The following is an 18020-nucleotide window of genomic DNA, read 5'->3' on the forward strand; positions in this document are numbered from 1 at the left end:
AACAGAACAACAGCGATACGCAAGGGGAGGATACCGGCAACAATGAGGATCCCGGTCCTTCCAGAAGCAGAGAGACAGTAGACCATCAGATAAGTGGTCCGCGGAGAAGTTTAAGGAACAGAAGGAATACGAAATTTTTTGTCAGCAACCATCAATTCTTTCATGGTCGCGCTGGTATGAAAACAGACTGTTCAAAGAGCTATAGAAGTGAACTGGTGAAGGCACCAAATGGAAAGGGTGGATGTGAATTCTAGAACTGTTTTGTGTCTCAGAAAGATGATGTAGACACAGTTGATATGTGAAATAGGTAGAACTGTCAATCGTATACGAATGGAACGTCGTGGACAGTGAGTAGAACAATAGATTTTTTTTTACGACTGTGCGATTGACTTTGGAGGAGTGCACCTGCCAGGCGTTGTTTGTGGTTGAAAACACACAAAAAAAGCAGGGGTGGATGTAACTGGGGTAGGCCTAACTACCAGTTACAAATGATAACGAACGAGAAGCCGAGACACAGTGTTGGTCTGATGCAACCGATAACAGGTGGCTTATTGGGTCGGGCTGATAACAACCTCAAAGCCGGCGCGTGCTATTTTGGGAAACGGTATTCAGACGGCCTGTCAACTTTGATGGATAGGACGCAGATGTTATTTTACGGTCTGTACGTTTGAACTACGCAACTGGTGGTCGGAGATCGAGTACAAGTATCGATTACGGAGGAATACAAGTACGGGGACGAGTACGGATACAAGGCATAAATAGGAGGGCACGGCAGGACTCGTTCTCTCTCTTCCCGTTTCAGCGAGCTCTCTTCCATCTTCATCGCTCGCTTAGATCAGTCAGTCTGTGTGACTATGTCAAGTCGGTTATAGAACGGGTTAGCCGTATTGTGTTAAGGAGGATTATAGACATGTGGATTCAGTTATATAAAGCCTAGTGAAGGACTGTTAGGGGTCAGTTGATTCAGACTATTATTGAGAAGCATTCCTGTTGATTTATTGTGTTATTATGAAGCATTTCTTGATTCATGTAATAAAGGATCAATAGCGAACCTGCATCTTGAGTATCTATACTGTGGTCAATGTTGTCTAGAATGAGTGGTTAAACTCGTTAACACGTGGCACTACAGGCAATTAGGTCTCATTACATGTGGCGTTGCGAGCATGGTAACTGTTGGCTCGTTACAATTGGCGTTGTCGGCAGGATAAATGTTCGCTCGTCACATATATATATATATATATATATATATATATATATATATATATATATATATATATATATATATATATATATATATATATATATATGACCCAAAGCTTATGTAAAGGCAAGATCAATGTCTAATCCTACAACTACTCAGCTTCGCGGAGCTCAGACCATTCTCGCTGCAACAAAGATCACAAAACGGTGAGTGTGACGTCAGAGTTTATCTTTTTTTGTCAGTACGTCACTTCCGGTCTCGTGCCCTCCCTGGGCCAGATCTAAACCGTTGAAAGACGGGTGCCAAGTTCCCCTGTGTGAGCGACCCTCTCCCCCATCCCACCAATTAGGGGTGTGAGAGTATTCCTAATGGTGTGAGCACGGCGTCTACATGTCAGACATGCTCGCTGTAAACATGGTGATAAGTGGGGGGGAGGGGGGGGGGGGGCCGGAGGGAGGGGACAACAGAGGTGAGGTGAGGGGGGCTGCGGGAGTACTGGATTGATTCGGAGTGACCGGGCTGAAGTTTAGGGGTGCAAAAATATGAATTATGGTAATTGTGAGACTTTGGTATGATGTGACATAAGAAGCATAGGGACCTCACTCAAGCTTAATCCTTACCCATGTTGCATGGGGGTCGGGAGGGAGTGTGGGCGCCGGATGGACGGGACAACAGAGGTAAGGGAGGTGCGGGGAACGAATTTGGTTCTGAGTCGGGATCGAACTGCAGTGAAGGACTCCTGAGGTTTAGGGGTACAAAAATGTTAATTTCGAAAATGGTGAAACGGGGGTATGATGTGATCTGTGAGACACAGTGACCACGCTCAAGCTTAATCCTCCCCATGTGGAGTGAAAGGGGGGGGGGGGAGGCAAAACTTGTTTTTCTTTCAGGTCAAAAACTTAAATTAATTATCCTAAATGTTTGCAGGCATTGTTTTAATATAAAAGTACGTAACTGTAATTAATACTACACTGACACAATTCATAAAAAGGACAATCACACTATTCATAAAGACGCATTCTCGCAATCACATAATTAATTAAAATGCAATGCTACAATCCCAGAATTGATTTGACGCAATCCTACAATCACAAAATTCACAAATGTGCAATAAGTCTACTCTCACACAATTCATAAAGATACAATCACATAACTCATACAGTGCAACTCTAGTCACACAATTCAACCTTACAATAACCGAATTCCTAATGGTACACTCTACAATCCTACAACCACGCCATCGTACAACCACAATCGTAGTCAGCAACCACAGACCACGAGTTGAGGTTGAGGCTTGCTATTGAATTGTCATCGAAACAAAAACATCCGTATGACATCATCAAGCCAAGGGAAATTACTCTCGCGACATGTTCTTGTTGCAAGATGGGATGATAACTCCAGGCGTTTTTTATTATCTATCTTGACAAGCTATCGGACGAGAGCTCTTCAGAGGCGAAAACAATTTTTTTTTCCGGCTCGGCGGAAGTTTTAAAGAAATTGTAAAACTTTTGGGTGACGTCTTTGTCAAAAATATTTATGAATTTGATAAATAGTACCGTACGGGACGGACTCCGCACCCCCCCCCCCCCCACTCCCACCACGCACACCTAGGCGATTGAGCACAAACTAAGTATTGAGTTATGTTGTGAAAGTGGTGGTAAATAGACATATGATATTGTTTTCTGAGTTGTTAAGAATGGTAAGAATGGCTTACACTTTTTTATCAGTGCTTCTTCCAGACTTTTTTCTCCGGGGGGGGGGGGGGCACTTGAAATTTTCGGGGGGGGGGGGGCGGTAGACTTTCTTCGGGGGGAGGGGTGGTAGACTTTCTTCGGGGGACGGGGGGGGGACGGACACTGTTAAAAGTATATATTTTATATATAAATTTCATTTCGTTCGGGGGGAGGTAGACTTTTTCGAGGTGTGCCCCCCCCCCCGAAGAGCTTTTTATCCACCCCTCCCCTTTAAAAAGAGTTTAGACCCTGACTTTTAATGGCTGTGTCTGTCAATTCCTTTGTTATTCGATATCTTAGCCTATTCAGCAGATTTCACCCCCCCCCTTCCTTGTTCAAAATTATCCCCCAGACACCCTTGCTAAAAACAACCAACTAAACATCTAGTTTAGACCTCAGCAGGCTATAGAAAAAAGTATGTATCTTTGTATACATAACACAATCTACTTCATTTTTGTGAGAGCGAGTGCCGAAGGTTGAAGTGTTCTGGGTGAGGTGTTTTAATTAGTAACGTTGTTAATTACTCGCATTTGAAGTGAAAATAACCGATGGCAATCAAAATAAATACATAATTAAGAAACTCAACACAAAATGGGGTGCCGCTTCAAAACGAGGATGGAAAGAAGAATTTCTGCCGTAATATTAAATAGTGCCCTGGGTATACTTGAAAGGGGAAATAAATGCTGATCGCATGTTTAAAAAAAACGAAAGGGGGATCTCCTCCCGGCATACAAGCCAACGCGCACTGCGCATGTCATAGCTAAAATTTCCGGGGTTAGCCCGAGTTTTTTTTTTTTATGTCGGACGTCAGGGAGGCGGTTGGAAACATTTTAAATGGGAATACTTTTCGCTTTCTCTGGAGTTTCAGGGGGAATTCTGAGGGGTTCAGTAATGATGTCGGTTTACCTTCCGCGCTAAAAATGAAATGAACTTCTCAAAAAGGGGTCGAACCAGCGGGTTTGATCCGTGGTTTATGGCCGGCAACTATTTTGGAAATTTTCCTCATCAGGACTAAACAATTCCTGAAATTTGAAAATGGGTGTCGGGAAGTTCGGTTTAAATTCGTTTTCTCAAGCCCGATGGCTTTCTAACCTTGTAGTCTGCTGAGGTAGTCTGCTGTTTGTCTTGTAGTCTGCTGTTTGTCTTGTAGTCTGGTTTGGAGGTTTGCTGCTGAGTCTTGTTTATAGACTGTTGTTGTAGTTCGCTGTTGTTGTAATGGTATGCTGTGGTAGGATGCTGTTGTTCAACACTTATTTTACACCATGACGTTATCAATTTTTACGGATTACAAAAAGTATTCGATCTAAGTTTTCATCACCTGTTATTAAACTATACCTTTGCGTCAATTTCAAAAGTTATAAAGAACTTTTAAAAAAAATCAAAATTAAAACTCTATTCTGGTGATGTATGTAGAACTATACTAAACTAAAATATATATTCTGTTTATTAGAAACCCACGTATATTTCCAATTTACATGTATCTGTTATTGAAGTATCGTGCTTTTTTTCAAGTTAACCTAAACTTAACCTTAAACTTTTTTTATAACTACAACTGCTGACACATTCACTTGCCAAAACTCTCCCTCCATACCTCTCCCCCACCCCACCCCCATACATATCAAATCAACCATGTAAAAAAAAGCTGACAAGGATAAAAAAAATGAAACATGAAAGAGGAACAAAAAACGATTTGTTTTGTCTGGTCTTAAATCAATCAGTGTAAAAAAATGTGCGCGCACGGCCAAGAGACGACGCTAGAGGAAACGTGATACTGAGCTTAGGGAAAGGCGAGACTTTAAAGATGTGTCTTCGTCCAGGGTAAAGTTGAGAGTTGAGCGAGGCACGTGGGACTCGGTGATGTTGAAATGTTAGGCTAGCTAAAGACGTGATGTTGAAATGTTAGGCTAGCTAAAGATGTGATGTTGAAATGTTAGGCTAGCTGAAGATGTGATGTTGAAATGTTAGGCTAGCTGAAGACGTGATGTTGAAATGTTAGGCTAGCTAAAGACGTGATGTTGAAATGTTAGGCTAGCTAAAGACGTGATGTTGAAATGTTAGGCTAGCTAAAGATGTGATGTTGAAATGTTAGGCTAGCTAAAGACGTGATGTTGAAATGTTAGGCTAGCTAAAGATGTGATGTTGAAATGTTAGGCTAGCTGAAGATGTGATGTTGAAATGTTAGGCTAGCTGAAGACGTGATGTTGAAATGTTAGGCTAGCTAAAGACGTGATGTTGAAATGTTAGGCTAGCTAAAGACGTGATGTTGAAATGTTAGGCTAGCTAAAGATGTGATGTTGAAATGTTAGGCTAGCTAAAGACGTGATGTTGAAATGTTAGGTTAGCTAAAGATGTGATGTTGAAATGTTAGGCTAGCTGAAGACGTGATGTTGAAATGTTAGGCTAGCTGAAGACGTGATGTTGAAATGTTAGGCTAGCTAAAGACGTGATGTTGAAATGTAAGGCTAGCTAAAGATGTGATGTTGAAATGTTAGGCTAGCTAAAGATGTGATGTTGAAATGTTAGGCTAGCTAAAGACGTGATGTTGAAATGTTAGGTTAGCTAAAGATGTGATGTTGAAATGTTAGGCTAGCTGAAGACGTGATGTTGAAATGTTAGGCTAGCTGAAGACGTGATGTTGAAATGTTAGGCTATCTAAAGACGTGATGTTGAAATGTTAGGCTAGCTAAAGATGTGATGTTGAAATGTTAGGCTAGCTGAAGACGTGATGTTGAAATGTTAGGCTAGCTAAAGACGTGATGTTGAAATGTTAGGCTAGCTAAAGACGTGATGTTGAAATGTTAGGCTAGCTGAAGATGTGATGTTGAAATGTTAGGCTAGCTAAAGACGTGATGTTGAAATGTTAGGCTAGCTAAAGACGTGATGTTGAAATGTTAGGCTAGCTAAAGATGTGATGTTGAAATGTTAGGCTAGCTAAAGACGTGATGTTGAAATGTTAGGCTAGCTAAAGACGTGATGTTGAAATGTTAGGCTAGCTGAAGACGTGATGTTGAAATGTTAGGCTAGCTAAAGACGTGATGTTGAAATGTTAGGCTAGCTAAAGACGTGATGTTGAAATGTTAGGCTAGCTGAAGATGTGATGTTGAAATGTTAGGCTAGCTAAAGACGTGATGTTGAAATTAGGCTAGCTGAAGACGTGATGTTGAAATGTTAGGCTAGCTGAAGATGTGATGTTGAAATGTTAGGCTAGCTAAAGACGTGATGTTGAAATGTTAGGCTAGCTGAAGATGTGATGTTGAAATGTTAGGCTAGCTAAAGACGTGATGTTGAAATGTTAGGCTAGCTAAAGACGTGATGTTGAAATGTTAGGCTAGCTGAAGATGTGATGTTGAAATGTTAGGCTAGCTGAAGACGTGATGTTGAAATGTTAGGCTAGCTGAAGATGTGATGTTGAAATGTTAGGCTAGCTAAAGACGTGATGTTGAAATGTTAGGCTAGCTAAAGACGTGATGTTGAAATGTTAGGCTAGCTGAAGATGTGATGTTGAAATGTTAGGCTAGTTAAAGACGTGATGTCGAGTTGAGAGACTGGGGAGATTTAGCTAGAGATGGGAATTGGGGGGGGGGGGGGGAGGGCAAAACTGCGTAGAGATGTGAGACTTCTTTTATAAAAAGTGAGACTTAAATTTTTTGGCTGAAAACAGTTACTGTAAAAAGTGATACTTTGGCTAGAAATATAAATCTAGATACTGTGAAAAGTGATAGGTTAGCTAAGAATGTGAAAAGAGTTACTGTGAAAAGTTGGACTAGACAGGAATGAGAAACCAGATACTAGGGAAAGTAAGAATTTGAGTTAAGAAACTGATATTAAGAAAATTACGGGACGGCATAGACGAATGGTAGAGCCTACAACTTCCTACACGGAAGCCTTGTGGTGTTCGAATCCGGGTTCAAGTCTTAGAACGTCCATGGACGTTCTGATGGGTACCTGACCTACGTTAGGCGGCTTGGGCATAGTGCTGACCACACTATCACTTCATATGCCAGGTCACAGAAACAGGTGAACTCTACTTCACTTGCACCATGGATATGGTTCGAAATTCTACTTTTATATCAAGGAAACTATGTGTGAAATTCGAAACTGTTTCCGGTAAAACATACAACCACGCTGAGAAGGCCCACCAAAATGTTTTAGTTAGGCCTAAATTGACTAGATCAGGACCGTCGCCTATAGGGAGAGGGGGAGGGGGGGGGGTTGATGAAGAAAGAAATGAAAAGATGAGGGGGGTGGGCGATTTCATAAAAAATAAAGTGAAATATAAGCGCTTTCATGAACTACCCCCCCTCCAACCCATTACCACGAAAACTTGGCGACGCCCCTGGTCAAGCTATAGACATGGACCCGACTTGTTCGGCTGAGAAACTCATTTCCAAGTTATTCAGACATCTATATCAGACATCTATAATTACGTTAAAAAAATATATATATTTAAAAAAAAATATTTCGTTTACGATTCATGCCCATTCCACGCCGGTCCCCCGGGTTGATTGTTAGGGCGATTATAGTGCTCGTCCCTTTGATTTTAACATTCAATGATTGTTCCGCGCTCGGGTAATCAATTTACCCATCTTTCTTTTTTAAAAAAGTAAAAAAAAAAAAATTCGCCTGTTCCGTTCGACCACGAGAGTTATCTTTCCGGCTTTGTTCGGGGACGCAAGTTTTGTGACGTGAGCGAGAGGAGCTTAAAACGTTATTAAATAGATCAGCGTGTCGAGGGGAGTTAATCCTCTTCGCGTTTTCAAGGGGAAGTTATCCCACGAAATATCACACGTTGTAGCAGAGCTATCTTCGCGGCTGAATACCACTATTTACATTCAACGGCTTTTGCTATTTAACCGAGTAAGCCTTAACCCCCCCCCCTCTACCATTCACGGCCGTTAATGCAAAACCACAGAAACACACCATAATAGCAGATACAGTAATATATGCACGTATTCAACGCTTTATACTAAAGCTCACATTATTTTTTTCGATCAGTGCAGTTTCTATGTTGTTGATGTTTTTTTTTATCTCTTTCAATTCAGGCTCCTATTTGGTGCATATTAGTTTTGCAATAGAGTATCATATTCTACCCATGTTAGCCTCGCTCCAATTGTATGTGAAAGTATATAGTTTCAAACAATATAAACAGAGCAGTTTAAACCTATCATTCCATCCGGCACCAAAATCGCCTCGCCTTCCAGGCACCAAGTCAGGCATGTAAAAATCAGTCAATCAGCTCTACTTAAATAGAGCTTTCTTGGCTGACCAATATCACACCAATAGGGCTGGTAAGTAGGTCACCAACCAGTTCTACGGCTCAATAAAACCTGCATGAGCCATATAACTGGTTGGTGACCTACTTACCAGCCCTATTGCAATTGTGAGCATAGCAAAATGTCTCCATCTAAACCTGTCTTCACGTAAACATGTCTTCGTGTAAACCTGTATTGGGCTACTGCAGAAAGTTCAATGAACACGGACTGAACACAGAAAGAAAGATAATTATTTATCGTCTGCAAAGTGAAAATCTTTTTGTCGTCTGCAAAGTGAAAATCTTTTTGTCGTCTGCAAATTAAAAATCTTTTTATCGTCTGCAAAGTGAAAATATTTTTGTCGTTTGCAAATTAAAAATCTTATTGTCGTCTGCAAAGTGAAAATCTTTTTGTCGTCTTATCGAGGGTATAGAAGACAAACGCAGTTTGTCCACAAAAAAAAATATTCTCGAGAAAAATGAGTTTATAAATCTCATTTAAATATTAAAATAGTGCAAAATATTATGTTTAAACATTCAAAAAATATTTGCATTCTACTTTTCTGACATTGTAGATAAGTGTTCTTGTAGCTTGTATTATTTACAGATTCAGTATAAATGTACATCGATCTGACCTAAAAGTGGACATACTGCATTTGTCCTCTATACCCTCGTTATTATCTTGTCATAAGCTACCCTGTCAAATAATACCCCGTCAAAGACTACCCTGTCAAAGACTACCCTGTCAAAGACTACCCTGTCAAATAATACCCCGTCAAAGACTACCCTGTCAAAGACTACCCTGTCAAAGACTACCCTGTCAAATACTACCCTGTCAAAGACTACCCTGTCAAATACTACCCTGTCAAAGACTACCCTGTCAAAGACTACCCTGTCAAAGACTACCCTGTCAAAGACTACCCTGTCAAAGACTACCCTGTCAAATACTACCCTGTCAAAGACTACCCTGACATAGACTACCCTGTCAAAGACTACCCTGTCAAAGACTACCCTGTCAAAGACTACCCTGTCAAAGACTACCCTGTCAAATACTACCCTGTCAAAGACTACCCTGTCAAATACTACCCTGTCAAAGACTACCCTGACATAGACTACCCCGTCAAAAACTTCCCTGTCAAAGACCACCTTGACATATCCCACCATCCAAATGCACACAATATAAAAAAACAACAACTCCCCAACCGGAAGTTCCATCCCCCCCACCCCCCAGGTTACAGTGACACAAGCCTGGACGCCACGGACCAGCGGCTGACGTTGTTTTCCTTCAGGTACCGCCGGGCAGCCTATGGCACTAAGCTGGGAGTCTGCCTAATGGCGCGGGTCCCACGGGCGCCACTCAGGAGCCGCCACCGGCGCCAGACAGTGAACGCGACGGCGTGCTGGTGCCACGATGGCGGGGGCGTCTGAGGCGGGAGTTTGCACGTGCTAAAAAAAAAAAGAGATCCGCGGGAGAGGTGAAAAAAATGTGTTTGAAAAAAAAATTGTAAGAAGGCAGGAATAATATCGATTTAAAAAAAATGTAAACATTTTTGACCAGGTAAACACTATAGAGTCACACCAACCCCTGGAATCTATGAGAATCCGTTGAGAAGAATGGAATTTGTTGGTGTTCTTTGGAAGATTCTCCAGAAAAGACAATGAAAATATTTTTCTCCATCACTCGCGAGGGCACCTGTTTTTTTGGTAGCTTAGACATAGGAAGGGAAATAACTCAGGTTTTCTGGCATGAAAATAAATATTTTTGCTGTCCGCCGATGGTTGAGGGAGGATATCATATTTAAGGGATGGCTAGAAATAGTATTATAACAATCGAACCGTTGCCCAAACAACAGAGTAGCTCAGAGAAGATATCGCCGTTATTAGGGCGGCCTGTCCTAGGGCTAGACTGCGCTAACCCGAAAGTCTCGAGTTCGAATCCGGGTTCAACGCAGTAGAACATCCCAGAGTTAACCCAGCTCTGATGGGTACCTAAATCACGTTAGGGTAAGTAAAGGCGGCTAGGCACAGTGATGACCACACTATCCCTTCATATGTCGAGGTCACAGAAACAGGTGAATTGTACTTCACTTGCCCTTTAACCGTCGCATTCGATTAAGGAAATCTACTTTTTTTTAAGGCAGTTATTATTATATTGATTTTAGAGATTTCTTGCTGTCTCTTGTGACAGCAACACACCAACTGCCCGAGGGTTCGAACCTGGAACTTTTAGGTTTAGCAACCATGAGCTTTACCGACCCAACCACGCCGACCCTTGTAACGGGATTGTTTCGGCTAGGTTTTTGAGTCAATAACACGACATAGGTAAACATGAAATAACCTCGCCCCTTGGAGTAAGAAAGGGCAGGATGGTGGGATGGGAGGGGGTGGGAATGAATTAGTAGGTTACCCTGATACAAATGGAAGAACAAGATGCAAGAGCTGAACACAATGGGCAATGAATACATTAACTAAATCTAACTAGGCCTCAGACAACACAATGGGCAATGAACGCATCAAATTAATCTAACTATGAAAAAATACATATGAACAGAACGGGCAATTAACAATTATGGACGACAGCGTTTCTTCCAGAATTTTTTCTCCTGGGAGGGGCACTTGAAATTTTCGGGGTGGGGGGGGGGGGCGGTAGACTTTCTACGGGGGGGGGGGGGGGGCGGACACTGTTAAAAGTATCCCCCCCCCCCCGAAGAGATGCCTGGAAGAAACTCTGATGGACGACCCCTTAGGCTAGTCCAACACTTGTCCAAACCTCACAATAACCATAGCACTAAATTTCAATCACAAGTTGTAGGTAATCGTAATATAATACAAAATTTCATGAAAAATATTAACGGAATTAAGCGAATAACTCTAGGGAATTTACGTATCTACTGCTAAACTAGGAAATGGGAATTGAAGGTGGGGATGAGGGGGTGCTTTCATTTGTAAAATAGCATTTTTAACAAATGTTTCAATAAATTTCGAACACATTTTCTTTTTGTGTGAGCAGAGACGAGATTCAAGTGTAAAACATCCACAAAGACACATTAAGTATCAACTAACAAGAGTTTCTTCCAGGCATCTTTTCGGGGGTGGGGTGGGGGTGGAGCCCTTCCGAACAACGTCTACCCCCTCCCCCCCCCCCCTCTTCCAGAACGAAATCGAGCTAAAATTTATATAGAAAATATATACATTTTAACAGTGTCCGACCCTGCCCCCCCCTCCCCAGGAAATTTCAAGTGCTCCCCTTCCCCCCCCCCCCCCCCCCCTGAAGAACAAAGTCTGGAAGAAACACTGCAGAATAGAATGGGGCGTGGGGTGTCCTCGGTTGGCGAATAACTATGACATGTCTTCTAATTTATGCTTTAAAAAACCTGTAATTTGCATTTTTCTTGTTTTATAAATCATGATTTGAAACTTAATCATAAAAAAAACCAAAAAACAAAAAAAACAACTTTACTCCTGCTGTTTACGAATTCTCGAGACTAAAAGAAAAACCGCGCATTAATACATTGATAGATAGCGCCAGGTTCAAACTTTTTTGTGTGTCCGCAATTTTTAATCGAGTTCTGCGCAAGCTTTTTCCGTGTTGATGTTCTACGTGTTTAGGCAATTCAATACGCGCGCACTTCCAATTTTAAAATTCTTTCTTAACGTATTATATATCAAAAGTAGCTTGAAATAGCGGGGAAAAATAGGCCTAGGCAACATAACTGTTTGATTTTTTTTACAAAAAGGCGCACATTTTATTTCGGGAGAGCTAAAAGTAATAAAACTGTCTGAAAACCCACGTATATATATATATATATATATATATATATATATATATATATATATATATATATATATATATATATATATATATATATATATATATATATATATATATATATATATATATATATATATATATGTGTGTGTGTGTGTGTGTGTGTGTGCGTGCGTGCGTGTGTTCAGGATTTTGTACATGCAGTACATCCAGAAGCAATTACATATATCTATTTGTTTATTGTAGTTTCTGCTTTGTTTTTAACTGCTCGAAACTACATTAAACCCCGATAGACAAAACTCTCGCGTGAGAGAATGTTTTCGACACTTATTTCATTTCTTTCAATTCTATGTAGTAATAAACATCACTGGTTTTACTAAAAACAAAACGGCACAAAAGATTGGGAATTTTTTTTTATTGTTATAATTATTTTCAAAACTTCGAGTTAAAAAATTTTTTTTTGTAAAAAACGGCTGAAATTTTTTTTTTTTTTAAATATTTTTTATTTCACTCTCGGTGTTTCGTGTTTCAGTTTAAAAAAAAAAAAGTTGTAGTTTTTTTTCTTCCTTCCCATTAATCTTGCCTCGCCCTGAGCCGTGTTTACACTCCTCTGAAAATAATTGCCTAAGCTATTTTGAAAGTTAAAATGTAAGCAGAAACGCTGCGCGGAAGGATTTCTCGGTAGAAAACTCATGCGGAAGGATTTCTCGCTCGTAAATTCGTTTTGAAATGCTGAAACGATCTTTCATCAAACGAGAAGCAGTCAGTGGCGTCAGTGAAAAACAAAACGAGCTCTTATTTGTTGAAATAATAACGGAATAATGCGCCCCTCCACCCCCCAACCCGGGCTTCTTACCTTCAAACTAATTATCTTTACGGTATCGGGCAGGTTTTTTTTTAACGTCTAGAGAAGTCGCTCGATCCTGTGAATTCGATACTGCAGAGAAGATATTGAAAATTTGGGGTGGAGTTAGCGTTCTTAAAGGGCGGAATTTTTTTTTTTTCGAACTATTTTTTTTTTATCACAAGCATCGAACAAAAGAGGAGAAAATATAGATCTAGTAAAAACAAAACTATTGTAGACCTACCCTGGGCTATCTTAATACAAACGACACGAGAATCACTTTCAATTGTTTTTTGTGTAATTGTCAAATAAAATAAAACTTAAAGGTCACGTGATTTTGTGATGTGATCACGTGGCTGCTTGCGGTGGTCATGTGACCTTATGTTGCAGTCATGTGACTTTATGTTGCAGTCATGTGACCTAATGTTACAGTCATGTGACTTTATGTTGCAGTCGTGTGACCTAATGTTACAGTCATGTGACTTTATGTTGCAGTCATATGATGTTGTAGTCATGTGACCTAATGTTGCAGTCATGTGACTTTATGTTGCAGTCGTGTGACTTTATGTTGCAGTCATATGATGTTGTAGTCATGTGACCTAATGTTGTAGTCATGTGACCTAATGTTGCAGTCATGTGACTTTATGTTGCAGTCATATGATGTTGTAGTCATGTGACCTAATGTTGTAGTCATGTGACTTTATGTTGCAGTCGTGTGACTTTATGTTGCAGTCATGTGACTTTATGTTGCAGTCATGTGACCTTATGTTGCAGTCATATGATGTTTTAGTCAGGTTGCCTTATGTTGCAGTCATGTGACTTTATGTTGCAGTCATGTGACTTTAAGTTGTAGTCATGTGACCTAATGTTGCAGTCATGTCGCCTTATCTGTGTGCGACTGTAATTTTTAATTACGGGACGTTAAGTTATAGTCATGTGATTTTACGTCAGAGCCACGAGATTGTGATCACGTGATAGATTGGTGTGGTCACGTGACCACGTTCTGATGCCGTTGAGTCCCACCACCACCACCACAGTGCGGCACCGCCTCACACCTGTCGCCTAACCCGCCACATCTCAACTCTCAACGGATACCGATAAACATCTCAACATTCTATGACGTAGAGCACAAATTTACCGGAACAGCTAAACACCTCAACCTTTTGTGACGTAGAACACAGATAACCGGAACAGCTAAACACCCCATCCTTTTGTGACGTAGAACACAGATAACCGGAACAGCTAAACACCCCATCCTTTTGTGACGTAGAACACAGATAACCGGAACAGCTAAACACCCCATCCTTTTGTGACGTAGAACACAGATAACCGGAACAGCTAAACACCTCAACCTTCTGTGACGTAGAACACAGATTACCGGAACAGATGAAAGAGCAAAAAAAAACCCCGACGTATGAGTACCTAATCTGAAGAGATCATCTCGATATTCTAGAATCTTCCATCGTGCCGTCTATCTGTACCCATTCTCTGCTGACACAAGAGAAGGTCACTCTGGTTAAAAGAGACGTATCAGTTATCCGCCCGTGCTGTTACAACTTTTCCCTCTCTAATTTTCCCGCCATTTTCCCCAACTTTTCTAAAATGTTACTTGCAGTTCTCTTCTCTTGGTATCCCCAGCCATCAAAGGTCTACCCCGCAAGCGTCACTTTGAAGGGAGTCTCGTTTACCGGTTAGGCGCCCCCTCCACCCCCTCACCAACAGCTTACCGCCCCCTCATTTAAGTTGGCCAATTCCCCTACCCTTCCTTTTTTGTTTAACCTTTTGAAAATCTATTCATTCTTAAGATAGCGCATGTCAATAGACACAGTATTCCTAGACAATATATAGATAAATTATTTCTAGACAAAATATAGACAAATTATTTCGAGACAAAATATAGACAAATTATTTCGAGACAAAATATAGACAAATTATTTCTAGATAAAATATAGACAAATTATTTCCAAACAAAATGTAGGGGAGGGGGCATACAAAGGCAGCAATTTTTTTTTTATTAACCGTCTTACCCCGAAACTATTTTAATCAATTTTAACTTTATCGGCGCTCATCATCAAAAATTCTCCCCCCCCCCCCCACACACACACATAAAAATATCACTTTATAAAGCTACGTCCACCATAATTTTCAAACTTTTATTTATACCATAAATTATCAAGTTTTTCATTATTGAAAAAAAAACTTGATCGCTAGAAAATAAATGCGACAAGTTTGTTGACACCACACTCATCCTTTTTTTGACAAATTGTCAAAAAATAATTTCTAGATTTAAAACTAATCTTTTTCTACGATAAAATGAATGAAATAGCATGTGATTTTGAGCAGGTGAGGATGTGGGGGGGGGGGGGAGGGTAATAAAGTTAAAGTTGGAACAGACTCAAAGTTGAAGGTTGAGGGTTGAGGGGTGGTGTATTAAAGTTGTAATACTTGGTAGAATGGGGGTGGGGGGGGTGGTAATAATGTTGGAAAATACAGTAGGATGGGAGTGTGGGGGGGGGGGGGGTAATAGGGTGAGGACTAAATTTAGATTGTTTCTATGCCACACTGTAGAAATTAAATGTAGACAACGACAGGTTTTGACAGACGGACCAAGTCTTATTGTTTTTTTTAATGAGGTGGGTTGTTTCGTATTTCTTTGCCTACAATGTAGGTTCTGCTTTGTATTTTTAAGTTTCCTACATAATGCTCTGTCTTTTATATTCGATACTTTTTTTTATTGAAAAAATAACGTAACCTTTTCGAACTTTGCGATAAATGGGACAGATAAAGCAGAGTTAAGCTGTTTCTGTAAAACTCGGTATATAAAGCCATAATGTGGTCAGCTTTATTTCCAGCCGCCTAAAATTTCCTTTGAGTCAGGTGTCCATCAGAGATTCGGACTCGAACCAGGGATCCGGGTTAGCAGTCGAGTGCTCTATAATCCGACCACGCCGTCCCAATATAACTTCCCCTTTTTTTCTTAATATTTCTATACAAGTTTAGTTGGTGTCGTGGACACACAGGCAGCTGTGTAAGTTAAGTCCCCCTTCAAAACCTGACGGTCTACGGGGCAAGTGAAGTAGAGTTAACTAGTTTCTGTGACCTTGGCATATGAAGAGATAGTGTGGTCAGCGCTGTGCCCAGCCGCCTTTACTTACCCTAACGTGAGTTAGGTACCCATCAGAGTTGGGTGGACTCAGGGACGGTCTACTGACTTGAACCCGGATTCAAACTCGAGACTCACTGGTTAGCAGTCCAGCTCTCTATTGCTAGACCACTCCGTCAGGCAACTGTGTACTGTGCCAGAAGTGTACCAGATATACCCACACTACCTCATAAAGAGGTGTACACAAGAAGCGCATTGAACTGCACACACTCGAAGCTCATTTAAATACTTTACTAGTTATGAAATAGGAATCCAGCAAAATAATAAATGTTTGAAGTTAGAAAACTGTAACAAAACTGATGAAAAAGTTGAAGGACAGAGGCCTAACATTCCAATTGACAGAGGTTATAGATAGAGACCGGACGAAAAGTGCTCCATTGTTCAAATCGGGTGCGCCAAACGGCTTAAAGAGATGCCGATGAAATGTTTAATAAAAAGATAAATAATAAATCAGGATCAAATTTTTTAGAGCTTAAAGTTTAGTCGACACTCCTCAAATTTTAAAACCATCCATTTCTTTCTAAAAATATGTACTGAACTCGGTGAACATTGAGTATTTTGATAAATTTCTGGTGATCAATTCGGAGTGGAACTTGACTTTTTAAAATGCAAAAGTGTGTCGTTACACTTTCCAAGTCCGTCTCCCCCATCCCTCTCGTTGTAAATCTTTTTTTTTTTTAAGTCCAAACCTACCAACATCTCAATCCCCCTCCCCATGAGTATGACGTGGTTTTATAGACGACACCCTTATGCAATATGACTAGAAAAAAACGATTTAAATTTGCTAAAAAAAATTAACTGTATACGTGACGTCACCTTTCGAAACTAGTCACAAACGGAGTGACGTCATAGAAAGAAATCTCTAAAACACGGATATACACCACAAGGGGAGGTTACTCAGTACGCATAAACAACAGCAAAAAACAAAATAAGATTGCTTTCTTTCTTTAGATAGACGACGCCATACAAGTTACACGGCTCTAAAAAAAATTGTGTTTGGCCTTTCAGCTTGTGAGGAACTTAAAATGTCTTAGTTTGAATTTGATCAAGATGAAAGTCCGGTGAGTGTTGGATGTTAGATTGTAATACGCCACCAGATCGGCGGTAATTTAGCGAGCTGGGAAAAAAAGGGGAAGATAACTCACCGAGGTAAGATAGTATCTCCTCTTGGTCGGCTTCATCAAAGAGGGACGCGGCACCGAAAATGTCGTCATATTGGGCAGACAGACGTTCATCAAACACCGTCAGGAAGAGCAGGTAGCGCAGGTCGCTCTCCACGTCTGCAAGGCATTCGGTCTTGCGGCCGAAGTTGCTGATGTTGTAAACATTGCCGGCGGCCACGGATTTGGTAACATTGGTTAGGAGGTCATGACCTTTGTATACGTGCTGGAGGCGAAACTCTGGAAAGGGGGTTGGGAGGGGGGGGGGGGAGAAAAAAAAATTAAAATGTTGTTTTTTAACACGAAGTGTATGGAAGGGACGGTGTGTGTGTGTGCGTGTGTGTGTGTGCGCGCGCGTGCGTGCGTGTGTGTGTGTGTGGGGGGGGGGACTACAATAGTTGTCTTAATGCAAAATGTATGTTTAGTCTAGATGAAGTGGTTTTTCAAGGGTTTTGAGTAGAACCTGGTTATGGTTTTGTTTAGGGAAGATGGAGATGTATTGTGATTGTGGATGTATTCCTGAGTGGAAAAACTTAGAGACACGATTGTTGTTTCGATAGGGTATAGGGCGTCTTCACTATAGCGACCCTGACCTTCAAATGTAATTGCTACGTCTAGGCTCTTCTGCTGGGCAAAAAAAAAAATATCGTCTTGAAATCTAGATCTACTTCAGCAGAAAGGTGAAATAGAATTTGTAAAAAAATATAAAATAATGTGTTATACCGATATCCGATAACAGACTATTCCGGAAATAGGTTTAGGGGTGGACTGGCCCGCTGGTCTACCGGAAAACTTCCGGTGGCCCCAGGTTAAAAAAAAAAACAAAGCCTGTGGGCTGCAGGAACGGAGCTGTACTAGACCTATTAGTGCTTTGATTAAAAAAAAAATTGTCGCAGGAG

The 18020-nt window shown here is 40.8% G+C and overlaps 1 protein-coding gene across 1 annotated transcript in view; it reads right to left on the bottom strand.

Annotated features, from left to right (window-relative positions):
- LOC131930741 (uncharacterized) overlaps positions 1-17341 on the bottom strand; it is a gene marked incomplete at its 5' end in the record, with an annotated part of 34665 nt that extends 17324 nt beyond the window's left edge. The window contains 1 exon segment of the mRNA XM_059287341.1: positions 17107-17341. Coding sequence (XP_059143324.1) covers positions 17107-17341 — 235 coding nt within the window.
- Positions 17342-18020: the final 679 nt, after the last annotated feature.

This window comes from Physella acuta, unplaced genomic scaffold, assembly GCF_028476545.2.
Source record: "Physella acuta isolate Inbredline_101_S28 unplaced genomic scaffold, ASM2847654v3 ptg001834l, whole genome shotgun sequence".
Lineage (NCBI taxonomy): Eukaryota > Metazoa > Mollusca > Gastropoda > Physidae > Physella > Physella acuta.